At 43.0% G+C, this 21,051-nt stretch overlaps 1 protein-coding gene across 1 annotated transcript in view; it reads left to right on the forward strand.

The window, feature by feature from the left end:
* Positions 1 to 816: 816 nt before the first annotated feature.
* The window catches only part of T265_14722 (hypothetical protein), a gene marked incomplete at both ends in the record, with an annotated part of 29,630 nt that continues 9,395 nt past the window's right edge, over positions 817 to 21,051 (forward strand). Inside the window, 6 exons of the mRNA XM_009174955.1 lie at positions 817 to 1,155; positions 1,193 to 3,772; positions 8,848 to 9,501; positions 11,540 to 11,770; positions 16,427 to 16,504; positions 19,585 to 19,757. Of these exons, the coding sequence (XP_009173219.1) occupies positions 817 to 1,155; positions 1,193 to 3,772; positions 8,848 to 9,501; positions 11,540 to 11,770; positions 16,427 to 16,504; positions 19,585 to 19,757 (4,055 nt within the window). The remainder of the gene's footprint in view (positions 1,156 to 1,192; positions 3,773 to 8,847; positions 9,502 to 11,539; positions 11,771 to 16,426; positions 16,505 to 19,584; positions 19,758 to 21,051) is intronic.

The following is a 21,051-nucleotide window of genomic DNA, read 5'->3' on the forward strand; positions in this document are numbered from 1 at the left end:
TATATATATATATATATATAGCATTTAAACCTTTCATTTATCTATTATGATCAACCGTGGACAACTGAAGTACTGCTGAACTTATATTTTTAAAGAATCGTACGAGTTGTCAGAAGGTAATGTTATATCACATTAAGTACTCGGAATAACACGTCTGGTAGTAAGCGAACAATGGCTTCCGTCTCCGTTTATTGGAGCAGAAAACAAAATTTAGGAACAAAACATTTGTATACAAAGTGGTATTCCCGAATATTTCACGTCAAAGAGTGCATTGTATGCTGTAAGAATTTCCACAGACCTACAGAGAGCTAGCTGAATATTTCGTCTATTCCATTAATCACCTTTTCCTGCAAGGGGGGATGACACTGTGCTCCAGTTCGAAACATTTATTTACATTGAAGACCAATAATTGAGAAGAGTTTTCAGCGAAACGCAATATACACAGTAGAATATTTTAACTATGAAATGGTGGCCAAAAAACATCGTGGTTTTCGACAAATAATTTCCAGGGAAATCCGGTCACTATGTTCAAGCCGCGAGCCAGCAATAGTTCGAAGGTGCATATGTTTGGTTCACATTTAATTCACGACAATCGACCGTGAAATGTCAGAAATGTGGATGAGCTGGCACTGTTTTTTTTACCCCATAATCAAGGAAGACTATGAGTTTTATGTGCGCCAATTGTCAACCGTAAAAACGGCACTATTTTGAAAACTCGGCATGCGATTTCGTCCGTCATCCCCCAATTTGCTTGGCAGATTGACTGAAGTGGATGTCCATTTCAGGTCCTTTTTGTAAAGCTGCACACATGTAACAATGCACATAGGTCAAGTCTTCCCTGTCAGTTATCACTCTTCCACGCCGCTCAACCCCATCTACGAGTCTTCGGATCATTTCGATTATTCGATTTCCGACCGGAGCGTCGCAACTTCGCATGTTTACGAAAGAACACGGATATACACGCTCACAGGTAGGATAAAATATTCTAGTTGCATTCGTGTAGCCGAAAGAGAGACAGTGCAGAAGAAAACCTTCACGAAATGGGCTAATGTATATTTAAGGCGTGCGGGTTTAGCGGTGAACGACCTCTTCATTGACTTGCGAGATGGAAGGCTGCTACTTAAACTTTTGGAGATACTTTCTGGCGACACGCTTGTGAGTTTCTGATTTTCTCAATATTTACCTAATTCAGCCAGCTGCCACCCCTGGAAGGATGAGAATACATTGCTTGGAGAACGTTGACAAATCGCTATTTTTCCTGAGTGGCTTGAATGTACACCTTGAAAACGTTGGTGCGCATGACATTGTTGATGGGAACGCGCGTATTACACTCGGGCTCATCTGGACCATCATCCTTCGTTTCCAGATCCAGGATATAGCAGTTGCTACTGTTGTTGACGGATTGGGGCGACCTATTGTTGATGGGCTGGGACGACCAGTTGGAGAAAGGCGTTATTCAAAGGATGCTCTTTTGTTGTGGTGTCAAATGAAAACCGCTGGATACAGAAATGTTGATGTACAGAATTTCACAACCTCCTGGCGGGATGGACTGGCATTTAATGCCCTTATCCACAGGCACCGCCCAGATTTGGTTCAGTTTGAGAAACTGTCCCCAAGCACTCCACTTCAGAATCTGGAATCTGCATTTTTGGTGGCCGAAAGAAAGCTGGGAATAGCGAGGCTTTTCGATCCGGAAGACATCTATGTGGAGCAGCCGGACGAAAAGTCGATAATCACCTATGTCGCCACCTACTATCACTACTTTTCAAAGCTAAAGTCAGAAGCCGTACGCGCACGTCGAGCTGCCAATTTCGTTGGTTTTCTTCTTCATGCTCAGGATGTTGCTGCTTGGTACGAGAAGAGCACATCTGACCTACTAAAGTGGATTTTCCAAAAAATTTCCTGGCTGGATACGCGTGACTATCCCCCATCCGTCAGTGAGCTCCAGCGACTTTTAATTGAGTTTAAAGAATACAGGTTGCAAGAGAAGATTCAAAAGCTGGAGGAGAAGGGTGATATTGAAATGGATTTATTCATGCTACAAGCAAAAATGCGATCAGTGCAAATGCTTGTTTACAAACCACCGGTTGGTGTGCAAGTTGCTCAAGTAAATCGAGCTTGGAGCATCTTGGAAAAATCAGAGCATGCAAGAGAGCTTTCATTGCGTGAAGAAGTTATGCGACAGGAAAGACTAATGCATTTGTATTTAAGATTCAAACGCAAAGCAGAGCTTCGTGAATCCTGGATTTTTGACAACCAAAAACTACTCGAGCAACCCGACCATGCTGAAGATCTGCTTATGCTCGAAGCGGCTCTAAAAAAACATGAAGCTCTTGAGACAGACGTCTCGGCCTATAGCGACCGAATACAGACAGTGCGACAGATTGCAGATGAATTATTGAGTAACGGTTTTCACGAAGCTGCCGAGGTGACTACAACCCGTGATCGAATTGACTCCTTATGGAATTGCTTCCTTGATGGTATGCGAGAAAGGTTCTTGCGCTTGCAAAATAAATTGAATTTCTTTAAGCGATTCTCCGAATACGATCACTTTAACGCCGTAATAGCCTCCCTTCAGGAGAAGGTCAAAAGTTCCGAGTATGGTGACCATCTGATTGCTGTTATTGATCTGTTGCAGCGTCACGAGTTGATCGAGACTGATATTCGTTCACTCCACCGGAGCCTGGCGCAAGTTTTTAGTTCCACTCAAAACATTTTACAAAACTCTGGTCTTTTGGGCTCAAACGGCGTGGCTTTAGCTGAGGAAGCTCAAAAACAGAATACTTCCATTCGAGATGCTTATATGGAGCTTGTCGCGCAAGCGGAAAAACGACGAAACTTGTTAGAGCTTTCGAAGCTTCGCTGGGAGATGATGTTTGAACTGGACGAGCAAGAGTACTTCATTGAAGAGCGACTTGAATACTTGAAGCATCAAAGCATTAGAAATGGATCTAATGTGGATTCGCAATTCAAAAGGCATAAAATTACCGAGTTAGAACTTGAGAGCCATAGGTCCGTACTGAGCTACATCCTTCAGCGTTCGTCCGATCTCTGCGATCAACGATGTCCCGGTGCTGATGAACTTTTGTCGAAGATGTCGAAAGTGAAGACGCTATGGGAAAAGCTTGTCCAGGCGGCTGCGGACTTTAAACAAATATTGATTTTTGGCAGAGAGTTTGATTATTTTATTTCCAGCTGTGATGACGCTGAAACCTGGATAAAGGACAAACACGAAGCTTGTGACGCTCTCCTGAAAAAAGCTGTGAAGAGCGAAAGTCTCGGCATGACTGAGTCACTTCTGAGACGTCATCATGAAGTTATGCAAACTGTGGAGAATTTTTCCTCCACAATCGAACAACTAAGAATTCAGTGTATTGAACTGGTTGATTTCAGTTGCCAAAGTTCAGAAGATTTTCCAGAGTTCGATGAGCTGCAATCTATCTCGAGATCATCGAGTGGTATATCGCGACAAACACTAGAGTCCAGACTTGATCAGGTAACACGGCTGTATGAGCAACTTCTGCGTGTCATAAAAGAGACAGAAGGCGAAATTTGCGACGCCCTTTCACTCCATCAGTTATTCAGATTGGCGGGTACGGTATACAATTATCTTTTGGATAAAGAAGAATACCTTCGTGTTTCAATCTCACGCGACTTTGAGACCGTTGAAACATCTCAAATAATGAGTGAAGCCGACCGCTTGCAGAGGCTGGACGTAACAAAGCGCCGCTTCACAAATTTGGAGGTGCAACTCGGAGAAATCGCAGAGAAGGTAAGGCCTATGTCTGGTGGTCCCAGAGTTCTGACCTGGGTCGTAACTGAAGATATCGCGCTATGGTCTCAATGGTCACTACTTCAATTTTCTACGTTCCGATTTAATATATAATTTTTCCAGAGCGCTCAGCTTTACCATGCTTTCATTTCATCATGATGCTGAAATACACTCCATTCGTCCTCGAGATAACTCGGTGGTTAAAGGCGAACCTATTAACTGGAAAGACCGTGGTCCGAACCCCACCCCTGTATCTGGAATGCTCCTGTCTATGCTTCGGCAACTTTAGAGTATCTCAGTTCTCGTGTTTCCTTTGTGTGGCATAGCAGCTAGGCACAGGGACGATATTATAGCTAGGGGATCATATTATTCATTCTGTGCATACTGGCCAAACAGGCTTTCACATTTCAATTGAAGACCCGGTCATAATGACCGTTTCTTACAATTCCCCAAAGAGGTCTTAATGCAGCTATTTTAAGTGAGCGTTTGGCTTTCCAGCTCACTCTTGAATGATGGGGAAAAGGGCCGAGTTTTGTACGATCTGTCAAAATGGCGCCGGGATACATGTGAAGGCGTCGGTTCTATCGCTAAATACTTGCAGGCTTGAACGCCCGTACCAATTTTGAAGACCTCTAAAAGATCTGAAAACCCTTGTTTTCTATGGATGCTATCTGAGTTTGGCTTCAGTTTGCCAAATGGATCATCTCCTTGGGTTTGAGGGTCATTTAGTGCGGTCCATATTGGAATGCAAACTATTTCCTGGTCACACCTCACTGGATATTCCCGCTAAGCAGTAAAACATTGTCACGTGCGTTATGCTCCCTCGGGCTGCTCAAGTTACTGTAAAGCCGCCAAAGACTGTACAATTCCTAAACCTATTGAGGTAGCTGAGGAATTCACTGTTTAATTTATCTTTACTGAACAGTTAAGCGGCTATGGATCCATTTTTTCAGCTTGGCTCTTATATGTAAAATTATCCAACAGATTCAGAACTAATTTCCACATTTTTATCTGACGCGTTCAATTTGCGGTTAGGGTTTGATATTGGTGGCATATGTAGGGGATTCAAAGGCATGGGGGTCGTTGTCCGTGCCGCAGATGAACAGTCGATAAATATTATCTATGTCGAATTAAAGGGGCCAACTCCCCTCGCTATTGTTTTCAATGTAGGACGGACGATGGTGATAAAATTCAGCGAATGTGGCAACTGCGTTAGTGTGACCGCAAGATCCGCAGCACCTGAAAAACAATCATCGGTGTTTTTCCATAAACTTTAAATGATGTAACTTGGAGGTTAGGTCATGCAGATTAAGGAGACCGTGCAAGTGGTATCCCTCAACTTGACAAGTTTGTCGCTGTCACTGAATTCAAAGTTATCCATTGCTGACTTTTCACTCTACAAAGCCCGTATGCAAGCAAGAATCTTACTGGTGAGGCGTGACCGTTCCATTCTAAGAAAGACTAATGCCTAAGGCATATGGTGATGGCAAATCACTAAACACCTTCACAAGCGCGCTTTTGCTGTGCATATTATTCAAAAGAGAAACATCCTCCAGATACAGTATACATGTAGAAGCAGCAAACAACGTTCTCTCTGTTTTCGGTTTCTAATTGCAAGGGTCAATGAGCAAAACATGGATTTTGAACAGGCTGGCATTCTCCGTAAGGCCATCCAAAAACGCGAACGCAGTTACACTACCTAGTTCAGCATTTGCGCCTAACTACATGGAGAGTATCTCAGGGTATCTTCCAAAGAGTCGTTTCCTCGATAGTTTCTTTAGCTCAGAGCACAGCCCCCTTATACACCTTACTCATATAACTGGTGCGCAGGGTAGTCGCAATTTGTATGCCACAATTAGTTTATCGTCTTGTTCTGATTTGGCAGGTTTTGGTGTTTAAAATCATGGAGGGAGATATTCGGCAGGAGAAGCTTACTCAAACTCACAGTGACGATGTTTGTTCGATTTGTAAGTGAACATTTGCAATCCATACGCGAAGCAGGGCGAGCAGACCAACGACCAATAAACTACCAAGCATATACGTCTTACACCTGATCCCCGTTGTTCTGAACACTGGTTGTGCCACGTGGTGTTCAACGAACCCTTTTGAAGTGTTAAAGAACTCATCCTCCTCCCTTTATCTTCCGTTAGTTGTTCACCTTCTGATTATGTTTGCTAGCGTGTTGACGAAAATGGTGGAGTAACCTGTGAACCAAACTTATTTGCACATTTCTGCAACTGTATGTGCCTCACAAAGACGGTCTCATGTTTTATTTGGTATGAGTTTTGAGACATCACAATCCATTTCCTCAACGCCACGCACCAACGTTCTCCTGAAGACTTCGACAGTCCACTACAGGTAGTGCTTACCATGAAGCTCCTCAAAGTGGCATTGCCCAACGTTAAACCTTGAAGACCAAATATCCGCAATCGATGAAATAGACCCATTCGGAAACGAAATTGGTGTAACAGTAAAATCAACTGAGTCCATTGTATATGATATTCGTCAACATGTGGCCTCCTTTGGACGTTGGATTTAATGTCGATAAAGTAACTAAGTAATATCTTCCGTATTCCAACAGTTGTTTTACGAAGAAGTTTTGGGGCATTTTCCAATGCTATTTTACGTAACCTCTTGGTATAAAAGCTCTTCTCATTTTCCAACTAGTGCACATCTAGTCGTGATAATGAAATCTTAATTCTAAACTAACCGGTGGACTTTATGTAAGTCACTATGGAATCGCAGGCACCGTGCGTAGCCTGCCGGGTCCAGCACTAAGAATTTCTGTATTCGGGGAGAGGTAGTGATAAGGTACTTTTGACAGTTATATCTTGTGGTAATTTATCTGACTAGCATCGAACTATTTACGTTAAGTTTATGGCAGTTCATCTAGATGCACGGTGTTCTTGATTGCACCTTGACCGACTTACTTCCACTGTTATCTACAGCCTGGATATCACTATCTACGCAGGTTCACAGCCTTCGTTAGCATTACCTAACATTCGTTTTCATAAACTCACATTTCATTGCAGCCTCGTTCCATTCATCTCTATGGAACTACGAACTCGCCTGTTAGAGTTGAAGTTTGCGCATAATTCGGGCGGATTAATTAGTTCCAGTTGAGGGCTTTGGATAGCTCGGGTCCTTTGTTTAGGCAACCTGCTTCTCACATTTGATCGGTCACTTCCGTCATCAAATGGATGGGTACTAAATAAGACAAAAGTCAAGCTACTTTTATGACGGACGGACTAGGTAGAATGAAATCATCTCAGAGTACGCTGTTTTCACATTCGAAATGCGAAGACTTTGTGGTACTTAGAATTCTGAAGCTAAGTAGAGTCATGTCTGTGGTGGACAACATCCGAATGCCGGGTTACTTTCAACAGACAGAACCACATATACACAACCCCTCATACATTGGGGCTATTTTCCTTTCTGAATGAGAGTTGCGCTTCCGTTCCATCCCTACACCAGAATTTATGAAAATAAACTTATACCCAATCGGAATGTGAATGCTGCTCATTCTCCTGACTCAGAAAATTAAACAGGTGTCCAGGGTTAGCAGCACATTTCAGTCGGTAGTGAGCCAGCTGAACCCTTGTTAACATATGTCATTCTTGTCTTATTGGCTATCTGAACTTTGGTAGCTGTGTATGCTAACCCGTTTGTAGTCAGATTGGCCCAAATGAATGACTGCACTCATCGGTTTGCAGAGAATGCACTTCATGATTGGAGGCCGTACACGCGCACTATAGCTCAAAGGACGAATAAATGAGTTTTTCCAACGTCCGCCCTATCTCACACTACAATGTTTCCGTGTTGTCGAACAGAATGAACGTACCAACTACTGAGATATTTGCCACAGGGAATACGTCTTAGTTGCCTTCCATTCGCCTTTCCGTCTTAAGTTTTTACCACTTTCTTGAGTCATCCTTGTTTAGCCAAATGGAAAACCCCAATTCGTAGAACACTAACGGCATCCGTCTAAACTCCGGTGATCAGGGTGTCGCTCGCAGTTCCATCAATCCTAACGAAAACTAATGATAAAACTGCATAACTTTCAATGACTTTGTTCGCACTGTGGTGAAATATTTGCAACCCGGTTGCGTTCGCCGTCGCTATACATATTTGATTAGCACTACAGCTTGTCCGCGAACTACCATATTAGTGTCAGTCAGAGAGTTACAAAGAAGTGGCTGTTCATGGAGAAACGTTCACTTCTAACTGGGACAGGGATGTTACGGAGTTCGATCACCATGTGTTCAGGTATTGGCTTAACACACATCACCACACGGCCGTTGACTTTACTCTGCCTCTAGCGTGGAACAACACTCAAAACGTTGCGGACACCTTCGAACCAGAAGAATTCATCTAAGGTCCAACACCCAAAACCCGGAGGCCATTGCTCGTCGAGTGTAATAAGACGCCAGGACAGGAGTCATAACATTTCAGAGGATGTGATACTAGCCAGTGAGTATGAATCACGTTAAAATTTGAAGTTACCGAATGAAAATTGTTGAATAATGGTTCAGTAATGAAGAAAGTAAATTTGGATACATTTTTAGCGTACGGATGAGGTGCAAAAGCTCGCTTGCGTACAGGTATGCGTTTTAAAGACGGGCGCCACACAATTAAACGATTTTGCGCTGGTCGTTCTTGCGGAAACAGAAATCGTTGTGCTTTAAAATTGAAGCAGCCATCGTGGCATATATTTTCTCAAGATGTAGTTGGGATGACCGTAGCAAAGTGGCATAGGTAGGCTTAACTTTGGCAACTATGGTGTTTTCCCCATGTACGCTGGTAGTTACGGTTTATTTCGATGGCTCATCCACATATGCTTACTCAGTATTTATTCACATTCTGATTTTGTCTCGTTGGTTAATGCTGGAAGTGTTTGCCATATATTCGCGTTGTGCATCCGTTAGGTCGTTCTTGCTTGGTCTTTCTGACTCAGGGATGCGATTCTTCATTTACGCACTACAGCTTATGCTTGAATTTTTCCCACGGTCAAATTGTATTTTTTCCTAGTTGCCACTGATTCATTGAAGTTTGCATAATTTTTATAATTTCACAAGGTTGCTCATATTAATCAAGTGGCCAACGATTTCCTGGAGGGTCCGAAAGGTGGCGAGTTTTCGTTGAGGGACGGTGTGAATAATGTGAATCGGATCCTAAACATGCAGAATCATTTGAATGCTAGATGGAACCGACTGGCAGACGCGATGGACGAAGCTCGAGACCGACTCAACCAAGACTCTCTGCAATCGGATCTTGTTGCCGAATGTCAGTTCACGTTAGATTGGATCACCGACAAAGAGCACCAGTTGTCAGAATTTGCTGCGTTGAGCCCACAGAATGGGGAAGAAATGTTGTATGTTCAGAGCCTTTTAAGGAATCTGCAGAATGACATGACGGCGATCGAAGCACGCATCGAGGATATCGATTCGCGTATACAAAAGTTGATGCATCGGAAACATCGTACTGACTCCGTTGGTACAAGTGACTCCGAAACGCGTTCCCAATACCAATCGATGACTGCCCTTCTCACTCAATATTCCCAAGTGACACAACGATGGATAAATCTGAAAGCTTCGGTCAAATCAAAATTAGATGAGCTTGCCGCAGATGGTCGCTCGCCAGATTTCCTGGAACGATTAGATAAGTTTCAAGCCTGGTTGGACGAATTGAAGATACATTTATTGTGTGGGGAATTCCCTAATGACCTTCAGGTGAGTGACTTATCTTATCGCACAACTATCTGAATGGTGATATCCTTTTCCCATTGAGCTAACAATAACTCCAAACCTCTGTGAAACGACGACTACTCAGTCGGTCCCAAATATCTTCCAATTTCTAGCCTTGTTTGGTTGTGACTGGTAAATTCATCCGATTGTCAGTTTCTCACGCGATGCTGGCGTATGGCTGCACACTACTGATTGTTGCCCATTAGGCTCAGGTCATCCAGCCAGTCATTCCAGACGCCTTTTGAGACGGAGATTACTGTTAAATAGGCTTAGAATTTACAATTCACGTGATTGCTTATCACTTTTGATCACGCCATTGTCTGCTTTTGAACACAGCTCCAAACAGCGAGGACTTGGCAAACCAATCAAATCCCCTCCGATCTGATGATCGTTTTTGACCCTTTCGTTGAGATGAGGTTGCGAAATCACACAAACAAGGTGAACAAAATCTCCTTCTACAATCGTTGAAGAAAGAGTGGATGAATGGACATCTTGCTAAATTTCTCAATGAGCTAGCCTACAAACCTCTTACATCAAACTACTTGTGAGGCAGTTGGGAACTCTTCAACAGACATTTACCAGTTTGGGTGCCTTCATTTTTTTCAGGTTGACAAACTCCCCGATTTTCGAGCAAACCTATTTCATTTATGAACTCCAGATTGAGCATGTATGGAGTTAGACTTTTTTCGTACGAAAGTTAGACTTACGTGAGACTCAGTTACACCTATCGTTTATGGTTTTCTGGTGTAGCCTTTCCATCTCGGGTGCCTTATGATAAATGTGTCTACCTTTACCAGGTTACAGAACCAATACACTTCGTAAGTGCGGCCCCATATTGCAGTACATCAGATCTAATCAGTTGGGACTTCACCATTCGCATACGATTTTGGGCGGATAATCAACGAGTTTAACAAATGGGTTTCCTGTGGGGAATCATACATTCACCTTGGTTACTTATCTGTCCATTAAAACCCATGAACGAGGCACAGACTCATGGTGAGGCAACCCAAGCCAATATGCATTCGATATTCTATTTCGCCTAGTATCTTGTGCAGCGACCCGTCGGCGCCCGTGACCATTGTCTCAAATGTCATATCAACAGAGAAGCATACACTTAACCTTATCTTCGTCATCGGACTTCATGGTTTTTCAGATCAGCGATAGTTTTTAATTTTGATGCCGCCGATGAAGATCTTAGATTGGGAGTTGGAATTCACCGTATTTTACTGCGTGACAGAAAAAGTTGGTTATCTGAGTCAGCTTTCAGGGTCTTCTAAAGAATATATCACAGAATACACCCGGAGGAAAACAAGTTATTCGACTCATTGATGATGTTTTTTGTGGTAGTCAGTAACGCAAGCGCTGTCCTCTGTTTAATCTTCCTTCTCCAACAGCACTTGACATTATCAGACCTCGGTTAGACCTGGAACCAAGCATGTCGACCAGACAACATTTAGGACTGCACATCGGGTTTCTAAATCTACATATCCTAATAGACCTTGTATGCAGTCTTACCTCACGTTTCCCTCGTTCTTAGCTGTTCATCGTCACTGCATTCCGTGGTCGAAAGCTGAACACTATTTTTCGGCGTTTGAGAATCGCTACTGATTTCGAAATCTTTCGCAGGAATATTGAACTCAGTTTGAAGGGCGTGGAGGTCAGCAGTTTGAGTATTGTTAAATTAGACCCTCATATATGTCCTCCAATTCTTCCGTCACAATGTTAGTTCTAGTGCACTTGCGGAAAACGTGCCCCTCCAGGTCATCTACCGTAAAAATTCTCGGCTATAAATTCCAAGAAGTTGCTTTTAGAACAAGGTTGCTCTTCAAATTTGATAGAATAATCTGTTATTCACCTTATATCACACAGACCATTCTCAAGCTAGCGGTCGGTAATCCAGCTCTTTTTGAATTATTTTGCTATGAATTCGCAATGCGTTACTAGTATGTTTGGTCGATGCATCATTGAGGCACTATAGTGTGCGCGTTGTTTATTTTGAGCGTCTTCTTTTCCTCTCATCAAGGACACAGAACGTGGCTTGTTAGCACAAGAAAGATACCTGCGCGAAGTGGATGATAATGAATTAGAGCTTAAGGATCTTTTACGAACCGGATACAAACTGGCCAGGGAACAATACGATCCATCTCACTTGCAGTTGGAGCAACGACTGGCTGATATGGAGGACGAATGGAAGGCAGTCAAGGAGGCTCTTTTGGAACGAGGAGTGCTGTTACGCAAGCGGTATTCTCAACAGGTTTGTTGGCTGTCTGAGTTCAACCGGTTAGATTCCAAGTTTTAGTTAGCTGGTTTCTCGGATTCGCTTTTTGCTTCCCGTCAAGAAAACAATAACCAGGGTTATAAATGAGAACCTGTTGTGCATGTAAAGTTGGTCTATCTTTAACGGAGGTAAATTACGTTGCACTTGTTTTATCCCTGTTTGGAATCAACAGTTACGTTTCCGTCGGTGGCTTAATACTAACATCCAGTCACCTGCGGCTCACCACCATTGTGAAGAGTTTGAACATAGTGCTCAGCTATTAACCGGTAAGACACAGCTGCTTGCCAACGGGGATGAGACAGCGGTGCAGTGCTACTGGGTTTTTCAGCATAAACTCGCATCGTTTGGATGGCAAAATCCCAACCGAATGTTTAACATCCAGTCACAATTTATGCAGAGTGTTCTCTCCCGCCGGGGTCAAGACAGACAGCTGAAAGGGTGCTTCTGCTTTATAGTGTTAAGCAGGCTATTGGTTTTTATAGTTCCAATGGAGATTAGTCTAGGAACATAGGTATAATCCACCCAACAAGGACAATTTTTTTTAGTAATTTCGTGTAGTTGGTAGTACTCACTTGGAGCCATTTCCAGATACCACTCTCTTCAGGAAATGGGATTGGCAAAATCCATCCGTTAACCACGGACTTCACTTTCTGGCTAGACATGCCAGCTTAGAAAACTACCTATCCACCTCAATCTTTTTTATGAAAAATTCCAGGTAACTCTTTCTAAAAATATCCAGATCTCGACTATTTATTTTATGGAGTAAAAGCGATGCATCATCCGTTAGTCCTGGTCTTTCTCACCTGTGAAAAACGTTGCTGAAACCGTCATACTTTTTCCTGCGCTCACCCTAACTTTTACTTTTAACAGTTGGATATAAATGGAAAACAGTCACTCCAAGGTGTTGGTGGTAGAACTCGGGTGCCTAGTTGAAACGGGAAGTCGGTTTATGGGGGACCAATTCCAAGGTGACCTTCCAGATTATCCTGTACAAAGTAGGAAACGCGGCATAAACTCTACAAAGCGTAGTTTACCTTTTAATCAGTGTTTGCGCAGAGAGTGGCTCAACTGGTCCATCGTTTGCAATTATACAATCTGAGCTAGCAGGTCTCTCGATTCCCCTGCTACACTCCCTGCAACTAGAATAAGGTCTTGGATTTTTCGAATACGGCATTATTAGAAACTTGTCCTGCTCCCTTCCAGTTTATGGTAGTTTGGTTGCCTTGGGAACACAAAGGTTTTCACGTTATCTTGTTGGTTAGTGTATAATACTGTTCCCCTAAATGTAGAAAGGTCACTGTCCATTAAGAAAGAATTTCGCTGGCGTACAAACCGTTCCTTATTCTCCTATCTATCGAGTATATGGAGTAGCTAATGTTTTCTTAACAGACGAATTCCCCTGCAACTTTAGACAGGGAAGTGTTGAATCAGAGAAATAAAAACGAAAGGGCAACTGTTGCAGCAGTAGATTAGCATGTGTGTACCATCAGAAATGGTAAACGAACAATGTGTGCAGATGGTGAATGGGTAAAGAACTGACTTGACTTGGAGCGATATTAGAACTTTGGCTGTACGTATACAAATGAAATACGGTGCTTTCAGATTGTACAGTAAAGCAGTGAGCTCACAGACATCTTCGCCTGCAGTTGAATTTGATTCCTTTTCAGTAATTCAGGTAGGGATGTTAAAGCAAGTTAAGACGAAAAATGTATCACTTGTGATCTGCGGTGACTGAATGGTTGTTTTGGTTGAAATCACCCGGTAGCCAACCGAGTAGTGATCTGGCAGCACGTTGCCATTTGACCTACCAAGAATTGCATGCTCTCCACACATGTGAGGTTGATAGACTCATTGGTTGGGTTTCTCTGCTGACTCGGTAATTAGATACAGCCTGCTCCGTTTAATTTGGGGCTTCCTATGCGAATCACTGATGATAACTGGACATCAAGCCTGATAGGACACATCAGTCATAGGATCGCTGAAAACTCTTCGATATCCCACGGCCAGTTTCGCCGTTCTTGAGAATCATAGGATAGGTGTACTCTCACATTCTCCTTCAATGCGAAGTTGTACACAAATGACAAAGTACACTCATCTGGAAGGCAAGTTGGTGTCAACGACACGCTTGAATGAATCCCAGCTGAAGAATATCATAAACGAATTATTCGGCTGCGATTCTGTTTAGCCTCCTGTCAACCTACTTTGCAGTTAAGCGCATTTTGCAAATGAGATGTCAAGCCAATTAAGCTTACTGGGTACTTTCATTGCCACAGCAAACTGAGACTGCGTGTACATACAGTGTATATACTGGGTATACGGTGGTCTCAGAAAGTTCGTTAATCCCTTGAAGAGACTATCTATAGGAACAACTTCATAATATCTGGGTTCCACTCGACCATTGCTTTCACAAATATTCAAGATGCAACTTGAAGTCTGACTGCTAATGGGCAAAATACCTGAATTACTGGAGCTGCAAATGACTCAGCGTTAAACAGCATATTCCGAGAGAAACAAACGATATTATGATGTCTTCAAAAGGTGTGGCAATTCCCAATTGTATTGACGTTTCTATACGAATTCGATGTTCTGACTGAAACCTGTTCTCTTCTGTGTAGCCTAGAATATGGGTATTCGTTAGATATGGTCTACTCTAGTCGTTTGCTTTGCATCTCTCACTCGATTGACGTATAAGAGACCAATAACCAAAGCAAGTTGCGTTAAAACAATGGGGGCAAAGCATTAAGGAAAGTACACAACCTCAAAAATGTTGACAAGCAAGCTGAATACGAAAGTGCTCTTTCGAGCCTAACTGTCTGACAACTGACTGGAAGAATTGCGTTTCGGCACATGGTCATTGTGTTGCATTGGATAACAGTGCTTGTGTGCCATTGTTATAGGGAATGTGACTGTTAGTGAGGACTTGAAATTCCGTCCTCAACTTTCTTTAGTCGGGCGCTGTTCGTTCCTTCTTGAAACCAGTCATTAACAGTAGTTGAAGCTTTTACAATTCCGATCAAATTTGGTATGCATTTCTTACGGTGTAGCGTAGTTGTCCGAAGCTGACTATTGGATTTCTGTTCGGAATTTAAGATATCTGTCTGTAGGTAGGTTATGCTAACCAATGAACGTCTTTTACGTTCACTACCCACATCCTGCTCTGTTGCTCACTGAAGGCAGCCCCTTGCAGATAATGAGATGAGGCTGAAGACAGCTGCAGTTGTCCCTTCCACTAACTTCTCCTTATGTGATTGCCATCTTCCTGTCCTGTGCTTCTATCGTAGCTTACCCTTCATCTTAAATGTGATTAACTAGCCAGCGGGCTCGCTGTTTGCTTTTTGGACGCCAAAGGTCAATCAACCTCTGTAATACAGTAGACACGTCTTATTCATCACAAATAGGGGACATGGATGTAGGTACACAAGGGCAGCCAACGAACCTTTGCACTTTTTCACGTAAGTCAGTGAATACAATACTTTATCCCCGATACGATTTCGCAAACACAACCATAGTCGGTGTTACTGGATACACAACAGAGGACCCAGAGAAACTACGTATCAAAGAGTGGATTTCAACTGGACCGATCTCAAAAGAGAGAGAGCAATGCATTTTGATCTCACCATTGGAGTCGGTTGTTTTACTCTAGGATTCGCTGGAAGTACGATATTTTACGCTCTCTTTCAAACATTGTCTGCTCTAGTTTAACAATTCTGCCTCTCAACTGTCTCCATGCCGTTCGACAGCTAGCAATGCATGTTTCATTATTTTTATTATATCAGGAAAATAATAAGATCATTTGTAAACTTGTTGACAAGAGAGAGTGGTTCATCACTGCACGGCTGTAGTGCATTTGAAGATTTTGTTGTGTAAAATGGAATGAAGCTGGAGAAGGAAGGGACCTAGTTTTAGCCTACTACAAACACTTGCGGACTCTTGTGCACACTATCCCGGATAGAAACAGGTGACAAGAATGTCATTGACATCGCTTGATAGCCGTATGTCGCATCGTCTTCAGCCACGTACAGGGAAGGTCATGCGGATCCTATCTTTGAAGGCGGATGGCACCGGCATTGATTAGACCTTTTGTTATAGTTTCCGTACCCTTACTCCCCGTTTTATTTATACAATTCTGTTTGCGGCATCTTGATTTGAGTCCGGAAAGCAATACCTTTTGTGGACGATGAATCACCATGCGCAATACATGATCAACCGTAAACTAAAGCGCTTGCAAATTCTTCAAGTGAAACTTATTCTGCACACTTGACCGCTCGCTGATACCCTATGCCGTTTTCCCCTAAGGGAGTAGCAGATGCCTGAGAAACTCTGCGATTCAGTCCATCGGCTATTTAAACATCAGCCTGGGACTGTTGATGGGCTGTGTGTATTGAAGGTTTTGAGAAGGCATGTTATTTGAAGGTAACTTTTCTCTTTGTTTGATCCGCCTCTCCAATATGGCCATATTCGCTTTTTTGTGTTGTTGTAAGGAGAGTATAGTGTAGTCCATTTGGAGCCATTTATCTTTGATGTAAATGTGACCCAGTACAGGGGTTGCAGTTTGATCCTATTCAGACCGATTTTTAGACATATGCGCCGATCCACTCCAAAGATACCGAATGTATCTTTCTTTCTTTACAGTATTTTTTCGGGGAAGCCTCACTTTTGGATGTCATCCTCAATCAACAAATGGCCTTTCTTTCAAAACTAGAGATCCCAGTGAGTTTTACTTTGGTGTCTGTCGTCTAATTGTGTGTTATTCTGTCTGATCTATCCTCATCCTTCCTTATTTGCTACTGGAAATATTCACTTGGGCGAGATGGCCCAAGTGGTTAGAGCGCGAATTTACTGACTGGAAGGTCCGTGGTTCGAATCCGACCGCCTCTCAACTTTCCCTGTCTAGGCTTGGGCAACGTGGCAGTATCCCAGCCCTCGTGCTTCCTTCGGGTGGTATGGCAGCTAGGCACCGGAAGAGTGCTACGCTTCTTTCTTTCACATATTCACTTGGCTCTACAGTACGCTAGCATGAAAGCTGCACAACTTCCGCAGGACCTTTCACATTTTATTTACCTCGATTTTGAGGTCGGGGCGATACTTTTTGTTAGAATATACTCCCCGGGGCCAAGGATGACCACCCATCTGTTCGTTCCGTATTACTTGTTTATTTACCAAAAATGAATAGATCTAGTGAGGGAGCTCCAGCTAGCCAGTTAGTGATTAAAAAGATGCCATTTTCGTGCATATTTACTCGCCATTGTCTCAATAGCGTACGCATCTACCAGGGCGCTGATAGTAGTTCAACACCTGTCTCATGTATTCTCCACGACATTTTACTTAGACATGACACACGATGCAGATAGTGTGACGGATATGCCAATTCTACTGAGAGCGAGAAGTGAAACTGTGTTTATTACAACCCATCCTGCTCCAATGTAAGCAACTCCCACTAAACTGACTATAGCCTTTTCTACCGGCGTTGAACATCGTGCAACCCGTGGGATATAAAAGCATTGAGCTCTTGCCATTTCGGTTGGTAACTGCACATACGTGGATGGTAGACACACCTTTCGAAAAACCTTTTGAGACCTTTATGAGAGGTAGTTGTTTTCTGTCAGTCATTGAGAAATCTGAGGCCTGAGAAAAGGTGTGTCGGGTTTTGTTCCATATGACATTGTTCAGACATTCTTCACGGGGCATCTGATCCACAAACTGAGACTTCTAAAATTTCAGAATTTCAGATTTGCTCATTTAGTTGTTATTGTTTTTGTTTGATTCTCAAGAATTCTTTTTGACTGAACTTTTCCCTCTGCTTTTTACTTGGACTCCTGATTGTGTTTGCTAAAAATCACAGAGTGAATTTCGGTCTACTGAATTATGTGAGCTCTAATTAGCTCACACACTGTAGTGTGGCCATTCCTTGTCAACTGTGTACAGGCTAAGGCAGTGTACTCGATGGTATTGCCACGGTCTCCAGCCTAAGCTTTGGTAATGCCGCAGGGCATAGAGAGCTTCGCTTTCTTATTCTCTTGTGTGTGTTTGGTAAGCAATCCTTTGCTTTTTGTCTGTCAACATCACACCGACTAATTGCACTCCACATTCCCCTCAACTACGACAACCGCTGCCTTCCATTTTGGTCTCAGTTACATGGATGTCTGAGGGTGTTGTCACGGCAACTGTCTGTGATTTGACACGCAAATGCAACAACTATTGTTATTCTCTGATATGCTAACATTTTGTGAGTAATTGCGTGCATGTGCTGGCTTCTGGTTATTTGTTGAGCATCTGGCTCCATTCCGACAATTGTTTGTGTTCAAAGCCGACTTAATTGGACAGAACGTACTTCAACCAAGGTGTGAACATTTGGTGCTCCAAGAGATACCCCGTACGACCTCACTTGCTCTTGCTTCAACACTCGCATATTTATCGTGAATAAAATGGAGCAATTTGTTGATAACCGCATAAAGTTTTCAGTTGTTTTAATTTATCGAGTAGCGGTGGTGGAGTAGTGTGCTTTGTATGCAGCATATCAGAAGCCACAACTGAGAGGAACCCCTCCATTCGCTGAACTTGGCATATCTGAAATGTCATTGACGTTGTATACTTCACAATCCTCTTAACCTAGCCACCAAACATCACTTCTAAATGTAACTGAGTTGTCTTGAACAAAGCTGAAGAACGCCTGATCTTTTGCAACCTTTTCTGGTTTACAAGCAATACAGCTCCGTTTTCTATCCTGGTACAGTTCCCTACCGCAAATAATTGAGTTTAACATTGAAAACGTCGGGATATCTTGCTACTATAATTAAGTTCCCTCTAGATAACGCATTGTAACTCATGAAGTTCCTGCTTCCACGTCTGCAGTGAACCCATTCTCAAGTTCCCCAACCCTCGGCAACTGTGACCAAACAGTATACCAATGCCTCAGACTCACCGCAAATCTTCTACAGTGTAGAACTCACGAGTTCATTATTACATGGAATTTTCTTTGTTTGAATCTCCATGAAACTCGTGAAATTGAATACCCTCCGCTGAGGGTCCCCTATATGGATGGAGTAGCTGCATGGTGCCTTCCATTTATTATGCGTAGGTTGAATTTCTCTCAAGTTCTCAAAACCACATTTGAAACCTAAAGTCATGCTCATTGTCCTCAAAATGTTAGTAGCATGTTCTGCAAGGAAAACTCCACGAGATCAATCGGTCCTTCTTTTAAGTTAGCCTCACTCGGGAAGCCTGTCAAGATTAAGAATCCATGGGATTGAAAAGTGTGTGGTGCTGTTTCTTGTCCAAGCTTATCAAAATGTAAACCGTTCGAATTCAACTCAGACGATTGTGGATCCGAAACTCTTTCAACACACGTGAGAGGTACCTTGTTAGTAGTTCCGAGGTATTCAGTATAGGTTGCCCTTTCCTCGCAGGACTGACCTCAAACGAAGCCCTGAGGAGTTAGTCTACGGTCTTCATGAAAGCAAGAAATCGAACAAATTCCTCTTGAATCTTTTTTTCACTGCGGTTAATTGTATGAATCACAATGGGAATGATTAATCCCCTCAACTGAGGAACGAGATATTTGTCCAACTTGTGGTAATACTTTAATTCCAACTCGTCTCTCAACAGTCATTCGTGTAAATGCTGTCAAATTCTCTCTTACTATCAGGCGCTTTGTTTCATACACATTTATCTGAAACATAGGCTGAGCATAAGCTCTCATTCAATCAGCGTTGTTCTCTCTCCTTTTCGGAGAGGGGGGTGGGCTAAGCGAAATTAAATATTATAAAGTGTATCCTTTGAATTTATTCCAGACCACCCTTGATGCTGTTCATGACGTCCAGAGACAACACGAAGCATTTTGTTCTTCAATGAGCACCTGTGGACGACGAATCGAAAATGTACTCGAATTCGGAAGAAAAGTTGCTCAGGAAGATTCTGCGAATCGTGATCGGATACTATCCGAGTGTAACTCAATTGAAAACAAGTAAGCTCATTTTTCCCATTTCCGACATTGCAGCAACTGAATTCTCCAAACCTTTTTCTTCTATCACTCCCTGTTTATCTTTCTACCGTCCTTCCTCCCTAACAAAATGCTGGGATCCTACTTCTCATAAGTTTACAAATCCTCAACAAAACCACTAACCATAGTATGGCCTTTTAAAGGTAAAGTGCTCATTTTCTGATGTCCCAAATAGCCGAAAATTAGTGGGCTGGAAAGGCAGGCTACAATCAAAGATTTATAATTCTTGTTAAAAGTGCTGTTCGCATTTTCACTTTTGGGCATCGGTCGATTCAAAATCTTGTTCACCTGATTCAGGTAACATTTACGCCCTGTTGACAGTTACCAAGGTCTCATGCAATATCCCCTATTAAAATGTTCGTGAGATATTTCGCCACTGTGTAGCCCAAGCAATTCTTCTTGGTGCACAGTATCCCCAACCGTATTATTAAGGAGAAGCCTTTGGTAGTCCGCTACCTGACTAGCCAAAGAACAATCACCGCCGCCAGTCAGCGTTCGGGGTTTTTGTCAAACGCGAACATCCCGTCAAGGCTACGCGTCTGTGCTCTCACATAGAAAGCTTGGCTCGGCTGTAAGCACCGAATTTGAATGAATGATAATGAGTAAAAATGGTCAATAGTTTGGTGCACCAGTCAAGTGGCAATAGAACACATTACAAGACGCTCAGATGCTCTATGTGTCGAGTTTTCCCACTTGACCAGCCAATCATTGTACGCATTCTCACGTTCTTCTGACTGACATCACGCTACCCTTCAGATCAGTTGTCCTTCGTTTTGCTGATGACCCAAGATAGGGGGGGGGGCGGCGATGGGGGAGATGACCCGAGTGGTTAGAGGGCGAATTTACTGACCGGAAGGTCCGTGGTTCAAACCCGACCTCTGCCTCTCGACTGCCCCTGTCTAGACTTGGGCAACCTAGCAGTGTCCCAGCCCTCGTGCTTCTTTTGGGCAGTTAGCCACCGAAAGGGTGTTACAGTTGAACGATTTGCTTCCTCCCGGCTAGCTCAGGATAATGAAACAACACACACCATAATGGCATAAAGTAGTAATCCCAACCTTCTGCATTCCGAAACTTCTGTGTCCTCGGACATCAGGGAATTGGTCGGGTTCCTTTCTATGCGCTTTTGGCCGGAAGATAGTGATTACCGCTCACAACTGATCATAGTCTCTAATTCGCCCTGAGGTCGTGAACCTAAGTAGTTGAGTTTTTGTTAGTCTCACATATGAAAGACGTTCGTCTTCCTTCGATTCTACTAACT

Source organism: Opisthorchis viverrini (assembly GCF_000715545.1).
Source record: "Opisthorchis viverrini unplaced genomic scaffold opera_v5_250, whole genome shotgun sequence".
Classification (NCBI taxonomy): domain Eukaryota; kingdom Metazoa; phylum Platyhelminthes; class Trematoda; order Opisthorchiida; family Opisthorchiidae; genus Opisthorchis; species Opisthorchis viverrini.